Here is a 16,380-nt window from a genome sequence, read left to right on the forward strand (position 1 = left end):
TTGTACTACTTCCAGTGGTTTATTAAATGGGTTAAATGGACGTGTCTTCATTTTGTATTTGCACTTTGAAATTTGTTTTTTTCATCTCGGGATGAAAAAACGGCCACATGTGCATTTCTTCCAGGCATGGAGGAGGTGTCAGGCCACCAGAGCAACATAATAGCTTCAGAGGAAAGCCAGGGACCACTTGCCGTGGGTGCGTGGTCTGCACCAGTGCACAAGAGACAGAGGAATTTACACAGGCACCCCCAAACCTCTGTTATTATCATACAATACTATATAATACTTGTGCAAAATTCAGTCTTACACTACTCCACTTATCTATAACAGTTGTTTGTTGCATATTGACTTACCTTTTTAAGAACCAGTATTTTTCTATGAATTATCACTTGGAGGCAATTACTTTCAACTAGCAATGATGTAAATGTCTATATAAAGCTATTTCCAAATGCTCCTCTGAAAACATAGCTATCTGAAAAAGAGGTGCAACATTTGATCCTCAAATTCTGTGGGAATGTGGGCAAGGAGAAAAGAGTAAGAAGGGGATAAGCTCAGGAGGCATGCATACTGGCATCAAGTGGAAGAAGGTATGCTGTACTGGTGCACAGGGATCCAGGGGGTCTGAGCTTGGAAGAGTCCTATGATATAGCCAGTTTATGACATTCCAGAACTAAAGACGGCCCCTGATGTTCTATGTATAGCCTGGAATCTGGAAAGGAAAGCCATGATGCTTGAGCCCTTTGCATGCATAGGATTAAGGAAGATATAAACAAGCAGGTGACCTGCAGTGATTCATATCGTGCAGAAATCTTATCCTTCTCTCAGGTGGTCCTTCCCATGCAGTGGCGTAGCTTGGCTTGAAAGCGCCCAGGGCAACTCCTGGCAGGAGGTTGCACTCCTAGCACCACACACACACACGCACTTTGCATGTGTGTGCTCCCGGGATTGCATGATGGTGTCACTTCCAGGAAGTGATGTCATTGCGCAGGGTGCGCCCCCCCCCGAGTGCTCCTGTTATCCAGCCTCGCCTCCCTGCCCCTTCCCAGACAGCCCTCCGTGGCAGCTGCTCACAGCACCGCCAACAGCTCAGTGCGCTCCTTGGCCGCAGGATGGTCTGCTCAGTGCCTAGTGAGCCAGTTGCCTGGCTGGCGCAGCAGGCAGCCAGGGAACCATGAGTGGCCTTCCATGAACAGAATGCAGGCTCTCCTTGGCACAGCGCCCCCTAAAAATTATGCACCCGGGGTGACCGCCCCTCTTGCCCCCCACACTATGCCACTGTCCCGCGCTATCCTGATTTCCCCTCCTTCCCATCTCCTTACAGCCCTCCAGATTCTCTCCTTTCTCTGCTTGCTTTTATTCCTCCCACCTAATTTTCTCAGTTCCCCCATCTGCCACCTCTTCAGGCTTTTCTTCCCTTTTCTGGCTTCTTTTCCTTACTTCAGCCCCATCTCCCCCATTTTGCTCAAGTTTTCTTTCCTTCCTCCCTGAAGTCTGGCTTTGCTTTTCCTACCTGCCAGTGCCCACATCTCCGGTTTCAAAATGAAAATTGCAGTATCCATTTTAGATTATCTAGGCCTAGGCAATCCAGAATGGCTGCTGAGATCTCACAAGGTAAAATGGCAAGATCTTGGCATTTAAAATCTTTATTTTATTTTATCCCGTTTAAAAAATATTAACTTTTTCTTCATGTCAGGTGTTTTCCCCAGATTTATGGAAACATACCCCTACTTCCATTCTATATTTAGGCTCCATTTTTATATCCACACTCTGGCACTAGGTTCAATATTGGATGTATAGATACTGAATTCCTCATTCTCTTCACAGTAAATAAACCTGAGGAGTCTGTAGGAAGCATATACCAGACAAGTGATATCTACTGTATTATGGAGTCTAAAAGGAAGGAGGAAAGAAGCCTCCGGCTCTAGTTAGAACATCTGTATATTGGTGCTTGTCTGCTCTGCTTTGTCAAACAGTTGGTTTTTTCACATGTGAAATTTTGCTTTCATTTCAGAACTAGAGAAAGAGCTTGCCAGGAGGCCAAAGAAAGTCTGCATCATTAAAGTGGTTGAAACCAGAAAACTCTGGAAAAACATTGTTGTGCTGTGCATAAACTCGTAAGTACCACTATGCCTTCTGTCCAATTTGTTGTATTAGTGTCCAGAGGCAATGATGAGGAGAGGGAGAATGCCCTGTCTTTCAGCACTGGGAATACAGTGCCATAGATGTGCATTCTGTAAACTGTAGGAGATCTGGCTGTTCTTCAAATGGACATTAGCTCCTGAACCAGACTCATAGTGGAACTGGGCTTTCTGCCCACAACATGTTAGGACAGTGGTTCCCAACATTTTCAGTACAGTGACCCACAAGTCTAGTTTTACTTTGAATGGTGACCCATCCAGGGTTGGGCCAAGAAATTGAGAAAGCACAGGGGAGTTGGCACCAGGTTGAGGAAATGTGGGAAGATGGCAGATGTTGGCAAAGAGATGGATGGCAAGTGGCTCAGTGCAGACAGAGGGCAGTGAGACACTTTAGAGGGCTGGGCAAGGGGTTAGGAGCAGTGCCAAAACAGAGCATATGCTCACACACACCTATCTTTCTGTCCTCCTTTCACTTTTCCATGTGCTGAACATTTACCACCTACTCTCCAGCCTTTCCCCCCCTTCTTCCAGCTACTGTTGTAAAGTTACTAGTTGCCAGACAGCTTCCCCACCCCCCTCATTATTGCCACAAAGAACGAGGTGGGAATGAAGAAGAGGAGAGAAAGAGAAGGGTGGAAAGGGCAGGAGCTGCCATTAGGGATAGCTACCCACTTTCAGAGGCTTCACAACTTACTTTTGGGTCTTGACCCACAGTGTTAAGAGGCCTCTCCTATTACCTCTCCTCTCTAAAAGGGAGTTTGTTGTTGTGCTAGGATTGGGGAGTTCAGAGTTCAGATCCTCTATTCAGCCATAAAGCTCACTCGGTTACCTTGGCCCAGTCACTCTTTCTAATCTCACAGCGTTGTTGCAGTGATAAAACAAATGAGGGAAGATTCATGTATGTCGCCTTTTGCTCCCTGGAGGAAGAGCAGGATAAAAATGTGATGAATTAATTTTCAAAAGAGAAGCAGTAAATGGTAGAAGGGTGTTTAACACATCCACTTCCAGCTACTCTTCCAATTTTCCTGCTCCAGCTGAGGAAATAAGTCATGGGAGAAGGGTTAGGCATCCCACCACCAGCCAGCCAGTTGCTTCCTCCAAATGCCCTAGAGAGGCAGCAGGCAGTCTTCTAAAAAAGCATGTCAGGCAGAATGTACTGGTAGATTATCGGTCCAGCTTGGTCCAGATACATTATCTGCTAATTAGCGTTCTTAGCAGGTACCATGTAACAATCTTTTTTGAAAAATACTTTATAAGAAGTAGAGTAAAAACCACTCTAGCATGATGCAGTGAGACTTCACCGCACAATGTGGTTGTCTGACAAGATGGTTAGAGTGTCCAGCTACAATCTGGGACGCCCAGGTTTGAAGCCCCACTCAACCACTCATCTTGAGCAAGTCATTCTCTCTCAACTTAACCTACCTTACAGGGGGATTGTTGTGAAGATAAGATGGCGGAGGAGAAAATGTTGTAAGGTACTTTGAGTCTCCATTGTGGAGAAAAGCAAAGTAAAAATATCTGAAGGGGGGTTGTTGTCTGTAATTTATGATAAAGTAACATTATTTTTTAGACTTTTCCATTAAGTAAAACCTTTGGAAGAACAGCAGATAGTTAGATATATGTCTTATATCAAACTCCTGACAGACTGTCGAACATGGTTGGTATGCTGCAACTGGTTCAGCTGATCACAGATTGTGTAGGCCTAAAGACTCATCCAGCTGGGACTGTAGGATTGTATTCTATCCTCAGGCTTTCTGCTTCTCTGGCAAACTTTCTTCTTATCTGTTATTCTAGGTTACAAAGTTCATTTCCCTAAATACCCCCCTCCCCAAGTTGACAGTGGCTGCATTCAGGCATAACAACAAATCATTGTCTTATGTCAAACCTAAGATAACCATAGAACACGGTTAGTGTGCTGCGTTTGGCTCGGCAAGTCATTGTTTGTGACAGCCTCCTTTAGAGTGTTTACTGTTACATCTACTCTTGCTGTGAGTTTACATATTCTTTTAGAATTGCCATCTCCCCAAAGGGGAAGGAAAGTCGTTTGCTACTCCTGTGTATGCTAACTCCATATGCATAGACATATAAAACTTTCCTTCAAAGGAAAAAAGCCATATGAAGCCAAGTTGCTTCTTCTAGATTGCCTCCTCTGAATCCAGATTATTGCACCAAAATAAGTTTGAGTGTAAGCATTGCACACATCTACAGACATAGAACTTAAGTAAGGATTAATCCACTCCTCCCCCACTACTAGTTCAGATCAGGAGGACTCTGCATTCTGTAATTCCACACAAGTGCAGAAAAGGCATAGAATTTAATACTGGTCACAGAAGTCCACAGCCGTTGAATTTCAGCTAGTTCTAAGGTCTCGTGCTTTTGAAGATTGGCTCTGTAGCATGTCAGCTGTTTACTCTGCTAAACAGGAAACTTATTCAAGCAATAAGAGGGTATGGTTTCATTGTCCTGCATAGTTCCTTATTTTTCCTCAAAATTACTGTGTTATGTTCCACCTTCCTTAATTGGCATAACTTGTCCAGGCTACAAAAGTTTGATCTCTTTAGTGCAGGGCCTACAGAACCTTGATTGACATAGTATCGACAGTTTTCTAGATGCTGTATAGTACCTTCCCTTCCCCCTCCCAAAACTGACACCATTTCAGCTTCCATCAATATGCCGGTTGTGAATTACAGCTTTCCCTTCCCCCTTGTACTTGTTTGCACTGAAACAGCAGAACTGTTGCTTTGTTGGCATATAAGCAGCTCTCATAAGATCTTTCCTGCTCATGCATAATCCAGAGGAAGCCACAAGGCCTCTGTCTGATTGTTAATTTATTCCTGCAGCAAGCCTCTTTGACATAGCAAGTCTCCTCACCCCGCAGTAGTGTCCAGAGTGTCTCACCACTTGAGCCCTTCTGATTGCATTGGAAAGTTCCTTCGTCAGTCCCAGAAGCATCTTCTGTTGTGTTCACATCATGTCCACATGATTGAGAACACCCAACGCTAGTGCCACCTTGCTATCTTAAAATGCAAAGTGAGCAGGAGAGAGGCTGTTATGTGGACCCCTTTTGTAAGAGTGAACCATTTGGGTCTGGCCAGTGTCATTTTTGTTTGTTTGCATTCTAGCTCTGGGTTCTGTTCCGCTGTCTGCTTGGCTGTTCAGCGATAGCACCCTGTTACCACTTTTTCTCTCCCACAGGCTGACCGGGTATGGGATACACCACTGCTTTGCAAAGAGCATGATGGGTCACGAAGTTCAGCAGTCGCTCACTGACAACTTCTATGCGGACTACTATACCATGGCGGGCATCACACTGGCATCCTGCCTGGCCATGTGCCCAGTTGTTGGATTCCTTGGGCGAAGAGGAGGACTGTTGCTTTTCATGATCCTCACAGCTTTGGCTTCGCTTCTCCAACTAGGCCTCCTCAACTGTGAGTGGGGATGTTGAATTGCTGTTGTTGCTGTTCAACAGAGTGCTGTTCTTCCCAGTTAGACAAGGCACTCAAGCTGCTGTTAGCTGCAGATGGGAAAATACATTGGGGAATAGCTGTCAAGCAAGAGATTACAAGAATATGCTGGATCAGACCAGTGGGCCATCTCATCCAGCATTCTGTTTCACACAGTGGCCAGTGAGTTGCCCTGGTGGGACAACAAACAAGGCCTCCCCCTAACATTGCCTCCTAGCCCTGTTGTTCAAAGGTTTACTGGCTCTGGATGTGAAGGCCCTCTTCAGTCCCCAGGGCTAGTAGCCCTTGATGGGGCCTCTCCATGAATCTATCTAATCCCCTTTTATAGCCATCTGTGCACATGGCCATCACTGCATCTGCTGGCAATGAATCCCACAATTTAGTTACTCACTGAGTAAAAAAAATATTTCCTGTTTGTGCATCCTGAATCTATTACCCATTCCTCAGGCAGTGTCAATTTAGAAGGACAGTGACCAAAAATGTAGATAGATAATTTGTGCTTTTCTTTCTTAGGGCCAACTCTGTAAATCAAATTCTGTTACCACTTCCTCATGGCTAATTTTGAACTGGTGCTAGATTTCAAAGGGGATAGGTGGACCATTTGCTCACCTATGATACAGCTGGTGTAGGATTTACAGCAAAACAGATTGTTCCCCTTTGTATTCTATCTATGTCCTCTGCTTGCCTCTTATGCAAGCATATTTTCAGTAACGAAACATGAAAGTGTATTATCCATTCTGAATAAAATAGCAAACCTATAATCAGGCCCAACTACAGCACAAGCTTCTTATGATTCAAGTTCCCTTTGGTTCAAGGCTGCTAGACTCTCTCCATTTGGACAACTTTCAACGCAGTGGACAAAATGTCATCAGAATTTGGATCTATGTAGGATTTATTTTTGTTTCAGCAATAGTCTGTAGCTTGGCTTGCCAAATTCAATATGGGACAGGGTTGCATACAAAAGAGAATTTTGGCTAATGTAACTTCTTCCATCACTGCAAATAGAACTCCCCTGAAGCCTGAAAATCTTGCAGAAACACCAGTGGCAGTAGGACAAATCAGATGCTGAACAGGGGCATGTGTGCTAATATAATAGGAAGGCTTGCAGGAGATATATATGTGTGTCTATATGGGGTGAAGCAACAAAAAGTCAGACCACCATAAGTCTAAAACCACCATAAGATCTTGTTTCGCTTGGCCAACACATCTTTAATGCACACAACATGACAAAGCATGTGCGGCTGAAAATATTTCTGTGAAATGGCCCTAACATTATCAGCTTTATATATAAATCGTATATAAACATGATATCAACAGGAGACAAAGTTAAGCAAAAAATACTGTGCCATGGAAAGTTGCTGGGTGACCTTGGGCCGGTCACACTCTCTCATCCTGACCTGTGCCACTGAGTGGTCGTGAGGATAAAATGGATGAGAAGAGGACAATGTATTCCACTTCGGGACCTCTTTGGGAAGAAAATGAGATAAATAAAAATAAAGGGGGAAATCTGAAGAGTTGGGATCTCACATTATGGCTGTCACTTAGCTGATGAGTCCTGAGGCTTAAAACAGGCAGACCTTCTAATTCCTGAATGTGTACAAGTAGACAAAGAGTCTGGGTAACCAATATTTCTGGGCAGGATTTTGTGCAGCAACAGATGCTTCTTTCATGCTGAGCACTTTTTTAAAAAAATACATGGGCCATAAACAGCTTGTAAATAATTTTTCAGTCTGCATACTAAACTTTGTTTTTGGCAAAATCAACCAAGCTGAGCAATGCAAGGGAGAAAAAGAAAAAAAATCAAAGGGTTTTGCTTTTTAACGAACACCCTGCTGGATATGCCTTCTGAGTATTACAGCAAATCATGCCTCTGTTTTTTATGCTCCCTTCGTTACCAGTATAAAAAGCCTTTGTTGGATCTCTGCACTAATTCTAGGTCTAAAATGCTTCACCAGTGTGTTTTTTATTGTTATCATCTCATTAGAATTCTATCCTTCCAATGGGAATAAGGCAGGAAATTGCATGCTCCCTTTAGGCAGTTTGGAAAGAAAAAAATGTTTTCTCCCTGCCATAGCATTGAAAGGAAAATGTTTTGGGAGGAGGAAAGGAGCTATTTTACAGTGCCACACATTTCTTTACTTTTTAATTATTGACATTTAATTGCAGTGCTTCTTGTTCTGTATTCTTATTTGTATGTTTGTTTCCTTTTTGCCACATTCTCATTGGTGTATGATCTGGAACCCAGTGATCGGAAAATACAGTCAACTTCCAGACTCAGGTACAGTTTTCAAAATTATATGGTGATTTTTGTGAGCTGTTCACTGTTTATTCATTTAATACGTTTGTTGGTTGCTTTTCAACTGCAAAAAAGATCTCGAATTACAAAACAGAATACTGAATTAACATCATACACTTTTTACCAGCCAGCCATTCCAGTAGAAGCCATTATGTCCTCCTGGTTCTCTGCCCTGTGGCGCAGAGTTGTAAGCTGCAGTACTGCAGCCCAAGCTCTGCTCACAACCTGAGTTCGATCCTGGCGGAAGCCGGGTTCAGATAGCTAGCTCAAGGTTGACTCAGCCTTTCATCTTTCGGAGGTTGGTAAAATGAGTGCCCAGTTTCCTGGGGGTAAAGTGTAGATGACTGGGGAAGGCAATAGCAAACCACCCCGTAAAAAGTCTGCCAAGAAAACATTGTGATGCGATGTCCCCCCATAGGTCAGTAATGACTTGGTGCTTGCACAGGGGACTACCTTTACCTTTCCTTTACCTTTACTGCCTCCTCCAAAACAGTGAATTCACATTTAGTCTTCTGGCACTCCACTCTCTCCCTTATCCCTCCTACACATAAAAATTAGTACTTCAAGCATTCAGTCCCACATTTAGATAACCACTGCCATCAGTCTCCCACACAGGACCATGATGTTTAAAATGGGAAAATCCAGCACATTCAGATGGCACGGTCAGTTCCCGAATATTATACAGATGTATACCCTGTTTGATACGTTGGCTGTGTCCTACACCCCCACATGACAACTGATAGCATCAGTGGTGGGGCAGGCACACCAAGTGGATGGGAAAGTAAAGCACACTCTTACTCTTGCCCCTATTCCCCACCATGTGCAAGACCTGATCAGGCCCCTTTTGTGCTTTTCTCCTGAAATCCATTCAGCAGGAGGTATCACTACTCTTTGCAGCAGATGTAACTTCTCTTACATGGGGAAGTTACGTGCTGCTGTGTGAGAAACTCCTCATTGGCATTCAGTGCAAAGTGAATTTTGAGTCACAGCTTGAAAAGAAATGGAGGTGTGATCGTGCTTTTGTTTGGTTGTCAGCTCACAATGTCTTTTCAGTTGACTTTATTTTCATTGTGGCATGAAAGTTATTTTTGATTAGCACCTGTTATGTTCATCCTAGGCTACAACAGCATAGGGAGAATATCCAGACATTAGTTGTGTGTCATGGGAGGATACCAGTGTTCATTGGCAGCCTGTGCCGCTGAGGATACTGGCAGTAAGGACAGGACTATCAAGTGGGATGGGTGGAAGGCAGATCTTGCCCCCATTGCATCAAAACTCCGGAATTGCATTGCATCAAAGCCCCTGAATACAGCTCTGTACTTTCCCTTACTACTTTTCATTTACATGGTCAAATGGAGTGCATTCCGGAACACCAGAGGGAATAAAGGCTTCAACTTCCTCTCCCTAGGGACACCACCTGTTAAACCTCATCCGCTGCTCTCTGAAGAATCCGTTCATAAGCATGCATTTAATCAGTTGGGCAATGTCCACTTTTTAATGCTATCTTCACCATGCTGTTCAAGGCAATTACAATGTGTTAAGAGTTGATTTGTATGTATTGTTTTTTGTAGAGGGAAGCTTTAAAAGTTCACAGCATATTAATAAGATTGGTGGGATGGGAATAAACCTTTACACATGTGCCTTTACAGGTATGAGTGACAGCGTCAAGGACAAATTCTCCACTGCGTTTTCCATTGTGGGCATGTTTTCCTCACATGCAGTTGGAAGTCTCAGTGTTTTCTTCTGTGCAGAAATCACACCAACAGTAATAAGGTAGGATCCATTAAAAGCTCCCTACAGAAGTCTGAGCAATTTTGAAGTCATTCATTTTGCACAAGGTGGTCCACTGATATTGTACAACACCGGGCAAGAAGTAAGAGAGGAAAGAGGATGTCCAGTGTTGTACAATACACAACCACCACATATGTTTATTTATTTGTGTTTTAAACTGCCCTTCCTCCAAAACATTCAGGGCAGTATACATAGTCACACTGCTCACTTTGCCCTCACAGCAACCCTGTGAAGCAGGTCAGTTTGAGAGACTGGTCCAACGTCATCCAGTTGGTGACCTTAACAGCAGAATGGAGGTAACAATCCAGGGCTTCCCTGCCATAATCTGTCACTCTAGTCATAATATTCTGTCTCTGTCCCAGAATAAATCACACATCCACATGTATCCTTTGCACTGGCAAGCTTTAGCTCTTCTCTTTTAGCCCAATCAAGATACCTAGTTAGGACTGGAGATCATGACTGTCTATACTTCCTTAAGGTGATTTTATCTCTTTAATACTTTACCTTAGCAGTCTACTATATGAAAGAACTGCACTTGGCATTTATTGCAGGACTGTCAGTTATGTCATGAATCTTAGCATTTACCATAAAAATTTTGCTTACAAAGACAGATTTGCATTAATTTATAGAAATTCATCTGGTGGAGCCAGCCACTAAACAGTGTCTGCTCTGTTTCTGCAGCTGCTCATTCAAGTCCCTTGTGGGTTTTCCCCGCCAGACATGATGGGAAGCCTGAGATCGTGTATAATGTAGCAGCTGGCAGGCTTGGCAGATCTGAGGAAGGGTGCTTGGCAGAGAAAGGGTAGGAAGAGCCAAGTGGAGGATTCCATGCAGTAAATCCAGAGAGAGCTGAATACATGGAGCAACGCTGGGTCTAATCAGCATGACAGGCTAACAGATAGGAGGCAAGGAAGTGGACATACTCATGATCTTGTGTGTATGGTTTGGCATCAGAAAGGGAGTTCATATAGGGATTGAACACGAGAAAACAAAAGTTGATTTTGGTTGTTGTGGGTTTTCCGGGCTGTATTGCTGTGGTCTTTGCATTGTAGTTCTTGACGTTTCGCCAGCAGCTGTGGCTGGCCTCTTCAGAGGTGTCGCACCAAAAGACAGAGATCTCTCAGTGTCACTGAGTGGTTGACACTGAGAGATCTCTGTCTTTTGGTGCTACACCTCTGAAGAGGCCAGCCACAGCTGCTGGCGAAACGTCAGGAACTACAATGCCAAGACCACGGCAATACAGCCCGGAAAACCCACAACAACCATCGTTCTCCGGCCGTGAAAGCCTTCGACAAAAGTTGATTTTCATGGGCCTGACAAAAAGTGCTCAAAGTCTGGGAAAACTGGAGTAACACACCTTGACTGCTGTAAGAGGGCACATAAGGCAGAACAGAAGCATAGGGCTTCTCCAATTGGAGAAAGAGGAGAGGGACTAGAAGTAGGAAAGAGGCTTGATTGGTGTGTTTGAATGAGAGCTGATGTAAAAGAATCTGATTGGCCTGTTTGAAGGAAGTCTAGATTATACCTCTGGATTGGATCAAAATGTACAACATAAGAGCTATGGTGCCTGTGCTGTGTTGGATTTTCTCTATCAGGAGATTCCTGTAAAATCTCTCGTGCTGTATTTCTTTCCTTTATGAGCCAGCCATTGGCACAGGGGACTGTCATGGGGTTCAATGATAGTGAGGACTAGAGAGGAGGATCGTGAGGACTAGAGAGGAGCCTTGTGTAACCAGCCTAGCCAGCCCTGACTCAGCAGAAGCTGGTGATCAGGAGGAACAGCTGCTGGTGAGTCAGAGTCCACAGCCAGCAGCTGATCCAGAGGCATTGAAACCCTCCAGCTCCAACACCACTGGTGAAGCACAGCCAAACCTCCAGCCTCACCCAGAGAGCACCGCAGACAAAGGCAACGTGTGAAGCTGCAGGAGAGGCAGCAAAGTGCATGCCTCCTGACCAGACGCCAGCTGCTTGTTCAGAGCGATGAGGAATGACCACAGGATAGCTCCCAAGCAGCTGGCTGCAAGCCCAGCCTGTCTATAAAACCCGGCCACAGAAGACCAGGAGACGTGGAAGCAACACGTAGGAATCCTGTTCCTGCTGCGACCACTCCGCTGAACCTTGCCTTGCCCTTGCCTTGCTCGGTGACCTCCGAACTGCACCTTGACTCTGTTTCTGTGTAGCCCTCATACTGACTGGTGATCAACCTACAGACCTCCTGACTTGGCTTTCGGACTATGGACCTTGGACTCACCCCTGGCTTTGGACACGTGCTCGGTCTTTGGACCAGACTTGGACTACTCTGCTTGGGCTGGCCTAGCCCACAACAGGGACTCAGATTTATCAAACAGAATGAGTTTGATAAAGAGTTGTATCAAAACTAGCAGACCATTCTGGGACTGGGCAAAGATAGCCAAGTGTGGGCTGAAATGGTAGGAAGTGATGCCAAGAAAATGGAGTCATATAAATCTTGGCAACGTATTTGATGATAACACTGCCATACCTTATCTGTCTGTCTGTCTATTCATTTATGTATAGTCCACCTTTTTCACTGAGACTCAAGGCAGATTACATAGCATGAGATTAGTACAATCAATATCGGGAGCATTTCCATTATGTATCAAGGACATTTCTATACAGTGTTAAGGACATTCCACAACAATGTAATAGAATTTTACAAAGATATAGCATTAGCAAGGATTCAATACAGAGTTGAAGAATTGCTGAAGCAGAACATAATCAATTCTAGGGCTGACATTAGATAAACATGAAGTACAGGTAGTATAAGAGCAACAGATAATATGCAAGGCAACATAGCGGTGAAGTCTATGGTCCCTAACATTAGCAAAGCATTTGAGACCCCTCCCTATAATACTTCCCTCTGATCTGAGTAAAAAGCCTTTTTGAATAATTCGGTTTTGCATCATTTGCGGAAAACCAGGAGAGTGGGGGCTCTCCTGACCTCCTCAGGTGGACCGTTCCACGGGGTAGGGGCCACCACAGAGAAAGCCCATGTGCGGGCTGCTGTTGATTTCACCCAGCACCTGCAAAAGACCCTGTTCAGATGAGTGAAGCTGCTATGGAGGGACATAAGGAGTGAGACGATCTCGTAGGTATGCTAGGCCAAGGTCATGAAGAGCTTTGTATGTAATAACCAATACCTTGAATTGAGAACGGTAACTGATAGGTAGCCGATGAAGTGACTATAGAATGGGAGTGATGTTCATGCTCCTGCTCGCTCCTGCTAACAGTCAAGCCACAGCATTTTGCACCAATTGGAGCCTCTTAGTTAACTTAGATGGGAGACCAATGTATAATGCATTACAATAGTCAAGTTTTGATGTTACCATAGCATGGATCCAGGTGGCCAGGTCGGCCGTGTCAAGGTAAGAAGCTATCTTCCAGGCTAGAGTGAGGCTGTAGTCAGGGCCGGTGTCAGGTTTCTGGCGCCTGAGGCAAGATACCTACTTGCGCTCCCCCCCCCCCTCGCTAACCAACTTTATATTGTAGGCTTTAAAATGATGAATTTCAAATACATCTACAAAATTATACCTTTTACAGCTTTTCCAGCCTGCTTTTCAGTATTCTTGGTGATTGGGAGGGGCAGCGGTGTAGCATGGTCGTGGGGCTCCCAGGGCAGGAGGTGGCAACTCTTGCCCCGTGCGCATGCGCTTCAGCATGTGCACTCCGTCCCTGTGCGATGATGTCACTTGTGACATCATTGCGCAGGAGCATCCCCCTTACTAGAGGCAAGCAGCAGTGGTGAAGGGGCAGGGAGGTGGCCCACTTCCCTGCTCACCTCCCCACTTGCTGCCGCGCAGCTGGTGCGCCCAGCTCACCAGGGGCCGAGCTGAGGCAGTTGGCAGTGGCAAAGGGCCAGAGAGGCAAGCGGGGACGCGGCCCACTTCCAGATCAGGGGGGTCATCGGGGGCTGGCACGGCACCTCCTTCAGAGTTCAGCTCTCAAGGTGGCTTCCGGCACCACCTCCATGGATGCACTGGGCCTGGTTGTAGTAAGCATTTTTTGTGGCTGCCTTAACTTGTTTTTCTAGTAGTAGCGCTGGATCCAGTATAACAGTATTGTTGTAACAATCACTGAAATTATGTATGTAAAGTGCGTGACAAATACTGTGTAAATTCATGGCAATATTAGTATTTACGTTCTATTTTTGTACTAGGTGTAATAAGAAATACAGTATTGCTTTCAGATTAGGTTTGGGGCACATAGAACCCAATGAATGAACAATGTTATAACCAGGGCTTTTTTTCTGGGAAAAGAGGTGGTGGAACTCAGTGGGTTGCCCTCGGAGAAAATGGTCACATGGCTGGTGGCCCCGGCCCTTGATCTCCAGACAGAGGGGAGTTTATATTGCCCTCCACGCCACATGGCGCGGAGGGCAATCTAAACTCCCCTCTGTCTGGAGATCAGGGGGCAGGGTCACCAGCCATGTGACCATTTTCAAGAGGTTCCGGAACTCCGTTCCAGCGCGTTCCAGCTGAAAAAAGGCCCTGGTTATAACTGAAGTCAGAGAGCCAAAACAGACAAGACGCTTGATGCGTGGAGGACACTTTCAGTTTCCTGCAAGGTTTGACGGGAAATGGAGTGAGAAAGAATGTCTGTCAGGGAGAAGAGGGAGAATCCCTGCTCTCCCTGGCAGAGATTCTTTCTCTAGGTGTCTCAATTAGTCTGCTAGGCTCCCTCTCTTCGCTGCCAGCATGCTTGTCTCCCGAGTGCATTTAGGGGAGCAAGGGGAGCCCACTGGCAGCAGCAAGAGGAAGCGTGCTCCCCTTGCTCCTTTGCACTCTATCCCTTGTTGGATAGAGAAGACTCACTCTTTTTGTAAAACAAAGAGTTGGGGAGGAGGAGGAAAGAAGCTTTGGGCTAGTGCCTTTAACTCCTTGGTTGCTGAATTACACAGTCTCCCCCACCCGCTTTATTTTAAGATCTGGCAGATTCCATTCAGAGGGTTTGCTGAACTACACAGTCTCTCCCTCCTCGCCCCTTCTGGGTGGAATCTGGAGGGGGGGACTATGTAGTTCAGCAACTAAGGAGTTAAGGTCTTTTCCACCCCTCTCTCCAAACTCTTTGTTTTCAAAAAGAGTGGATCCTTCTCTCTTCACAGCGATCCGATCCAGTGGCTCTTTTAAAACTACAGCTCCCAGGAAAAATTGCAAAACCTATCACTTAAACAGCACGTGTCAGGCGTCGCTGTGTGGTGAGACTGAGTTATTTACGTCTTAGTTTTTGTACCAGCACAAACAAAGCAATAACACACAGCAGTGTTTCCAGTTATAACAGCAACAACAGAAAAAAGCAGGCAGTAGCATTAATTGCAATTTATCTTCTCTCTTTCACAATCAAAAATCTGGTTCTGTCCAGATCCAGTTTCAAGCATCAGTAAGGCACTTTCAGTTGGAGAAACTACAACATCTACTAGAGATGTGAAGTAGAAGCTTTTTGGCACAACATCAGTTGGTGAGATCTTTAGTATGCTGACCCTTTCATTGTGGTCAGCCCCGTCCCAGACTGCCAAGCGCTTAGGCATCATTGAAGAATTCTAATTCCTTGTGCCAAGGAGTGCCTTATAAAGCTGCTTTCGGACATTTAACAACATGAAACTCATAATCCTCCTGCAGTAAACATTGACAGAACAACTTGTGTGTCCCTTTGCTGCTGCCAAAAAGAATGTGATCTTTTTATAGAACATGTTTTTATAGAAGTTAATTGGGGAAGAAGAAGGCAGAAAATCAAAGGATTCCTTTGTATTGTATGGGACACTTCTCACCTCCTGTTACCTGCAAGAGATTAGCAGCAGTGGACCAAAGGTATCCTGACTACTTCAAGGGCCTGGGTCCCATGAGCAGTTCTTAAATTCACTTCAGCTTCTGGTTTGTTAGGGGCTCAAGGATGAATTGGTAATGTTGAAGTTAAGTGGAACAGGAATCTGTAATCCTCTGCCAATAAGCCATTTGATGCTCTTCTCTTTTACGCTGGGCTTCATGAAAACAATAGGAAAATGGAATACTTCTAATGGACACCATTCACATTTCTGTAGAAAAATGCAGGGATGTGCAACTGTTTTAACCCAATTTTATCCAGTGCTGCCTTGGCTCCATGTAAAGCGTTGTGGGGATGGCAGTTTCAAATAGCATTTCCATCCATTTATGAACTGTATGTGAAGTCCTGTATCCCTTTCAAACCACACCACTTTTTCTGGTGCCGGAAATTGGTTACCTCCCCTCCACTGGGCCACTGGGGATTTTACAGGGTTTTTTAAATTGATGCTAGGATATCATTATGTTGATATATTATTGTAATGATAGATGTAGCAAGTTCTCTGACTTCCCTGCTTTCGTTGTTAAAAAGAGGAAACCTCTAGCCTCTTCCCTTGCAAAGATACACCTTTTATGTTATATCTTCAGAAAGGAAGAGGCTACAGATGTATTTTTTTAAAAAAAAAAAAGAGAGAGAGAGAGCTAGGAATGCAAAGAACCTGTTACAACACCTGTCGTCAGAATATTATATCGATATAATGGCATTCTAGTGCTGATTTTTTTTTTTTGAAATTGCAAAAATCCTGTTGGCTCAGTGGAGGGGGGGTGGCCACTTCTAGGGGATTGTCAGGAAACTGGAAAAGAACATGCTGGGAATGGGAAGGAAACTTAAAAAGCTTTCAGAAGCACCACGGGCATTT

At 44.8% G+C, this 16,380-nt stretch overlaps 1 protein-coding gene across 2 annotated transcripts in view; it reads left to right on the forward strand.

Moving 5' to 3' along the window:
• SLC22A23 (solute carrier family 22 member 23) overlaps positions 1-16,380 on the forward strand; it is a 157,130-nt gene that overhangs the window by 132,030 nt on the left and 8,720 nt on the right. For both annotated transcript variants that reach the window (XM_054984725.1, XM_054984726.1), the window contains 4 exons: positions 2,012-2,114; positions 5,334-5,566; positions 7,848-7,880; positions 9,548-9,671. In XM_054984725.1, the coding sequence (XP_054840700.1) occupies positions 2,012-2,114; positions 5,334-5,566; positions 7,848-7,880; positions 9,548-9,671 (493 nt within the window). The remainder of the gene's footprint in view (positions 1-2,011; positions 2,115-5,333; positions 5,567-7,847; positions 7,881-9,547; positions 9,672-16,380) is intronic.

The sequence above is a fragment of the Eublepharis macularius genome, chromosome 7 (genome assembly GCF_028583425.1).
Source record: "Eublepharis macularius isolate TG4126 chromosome 7, MPM_Emac_v1.0, whole genome shotgun sequence".
Classification (NCBI taxonomy): domain Eukaryota; kingdom Metazoa; phylum Chordata; class Lepidosauria; order Squamata; family Eublepharidae; genus Eublepharis; species Eublepharis macularius.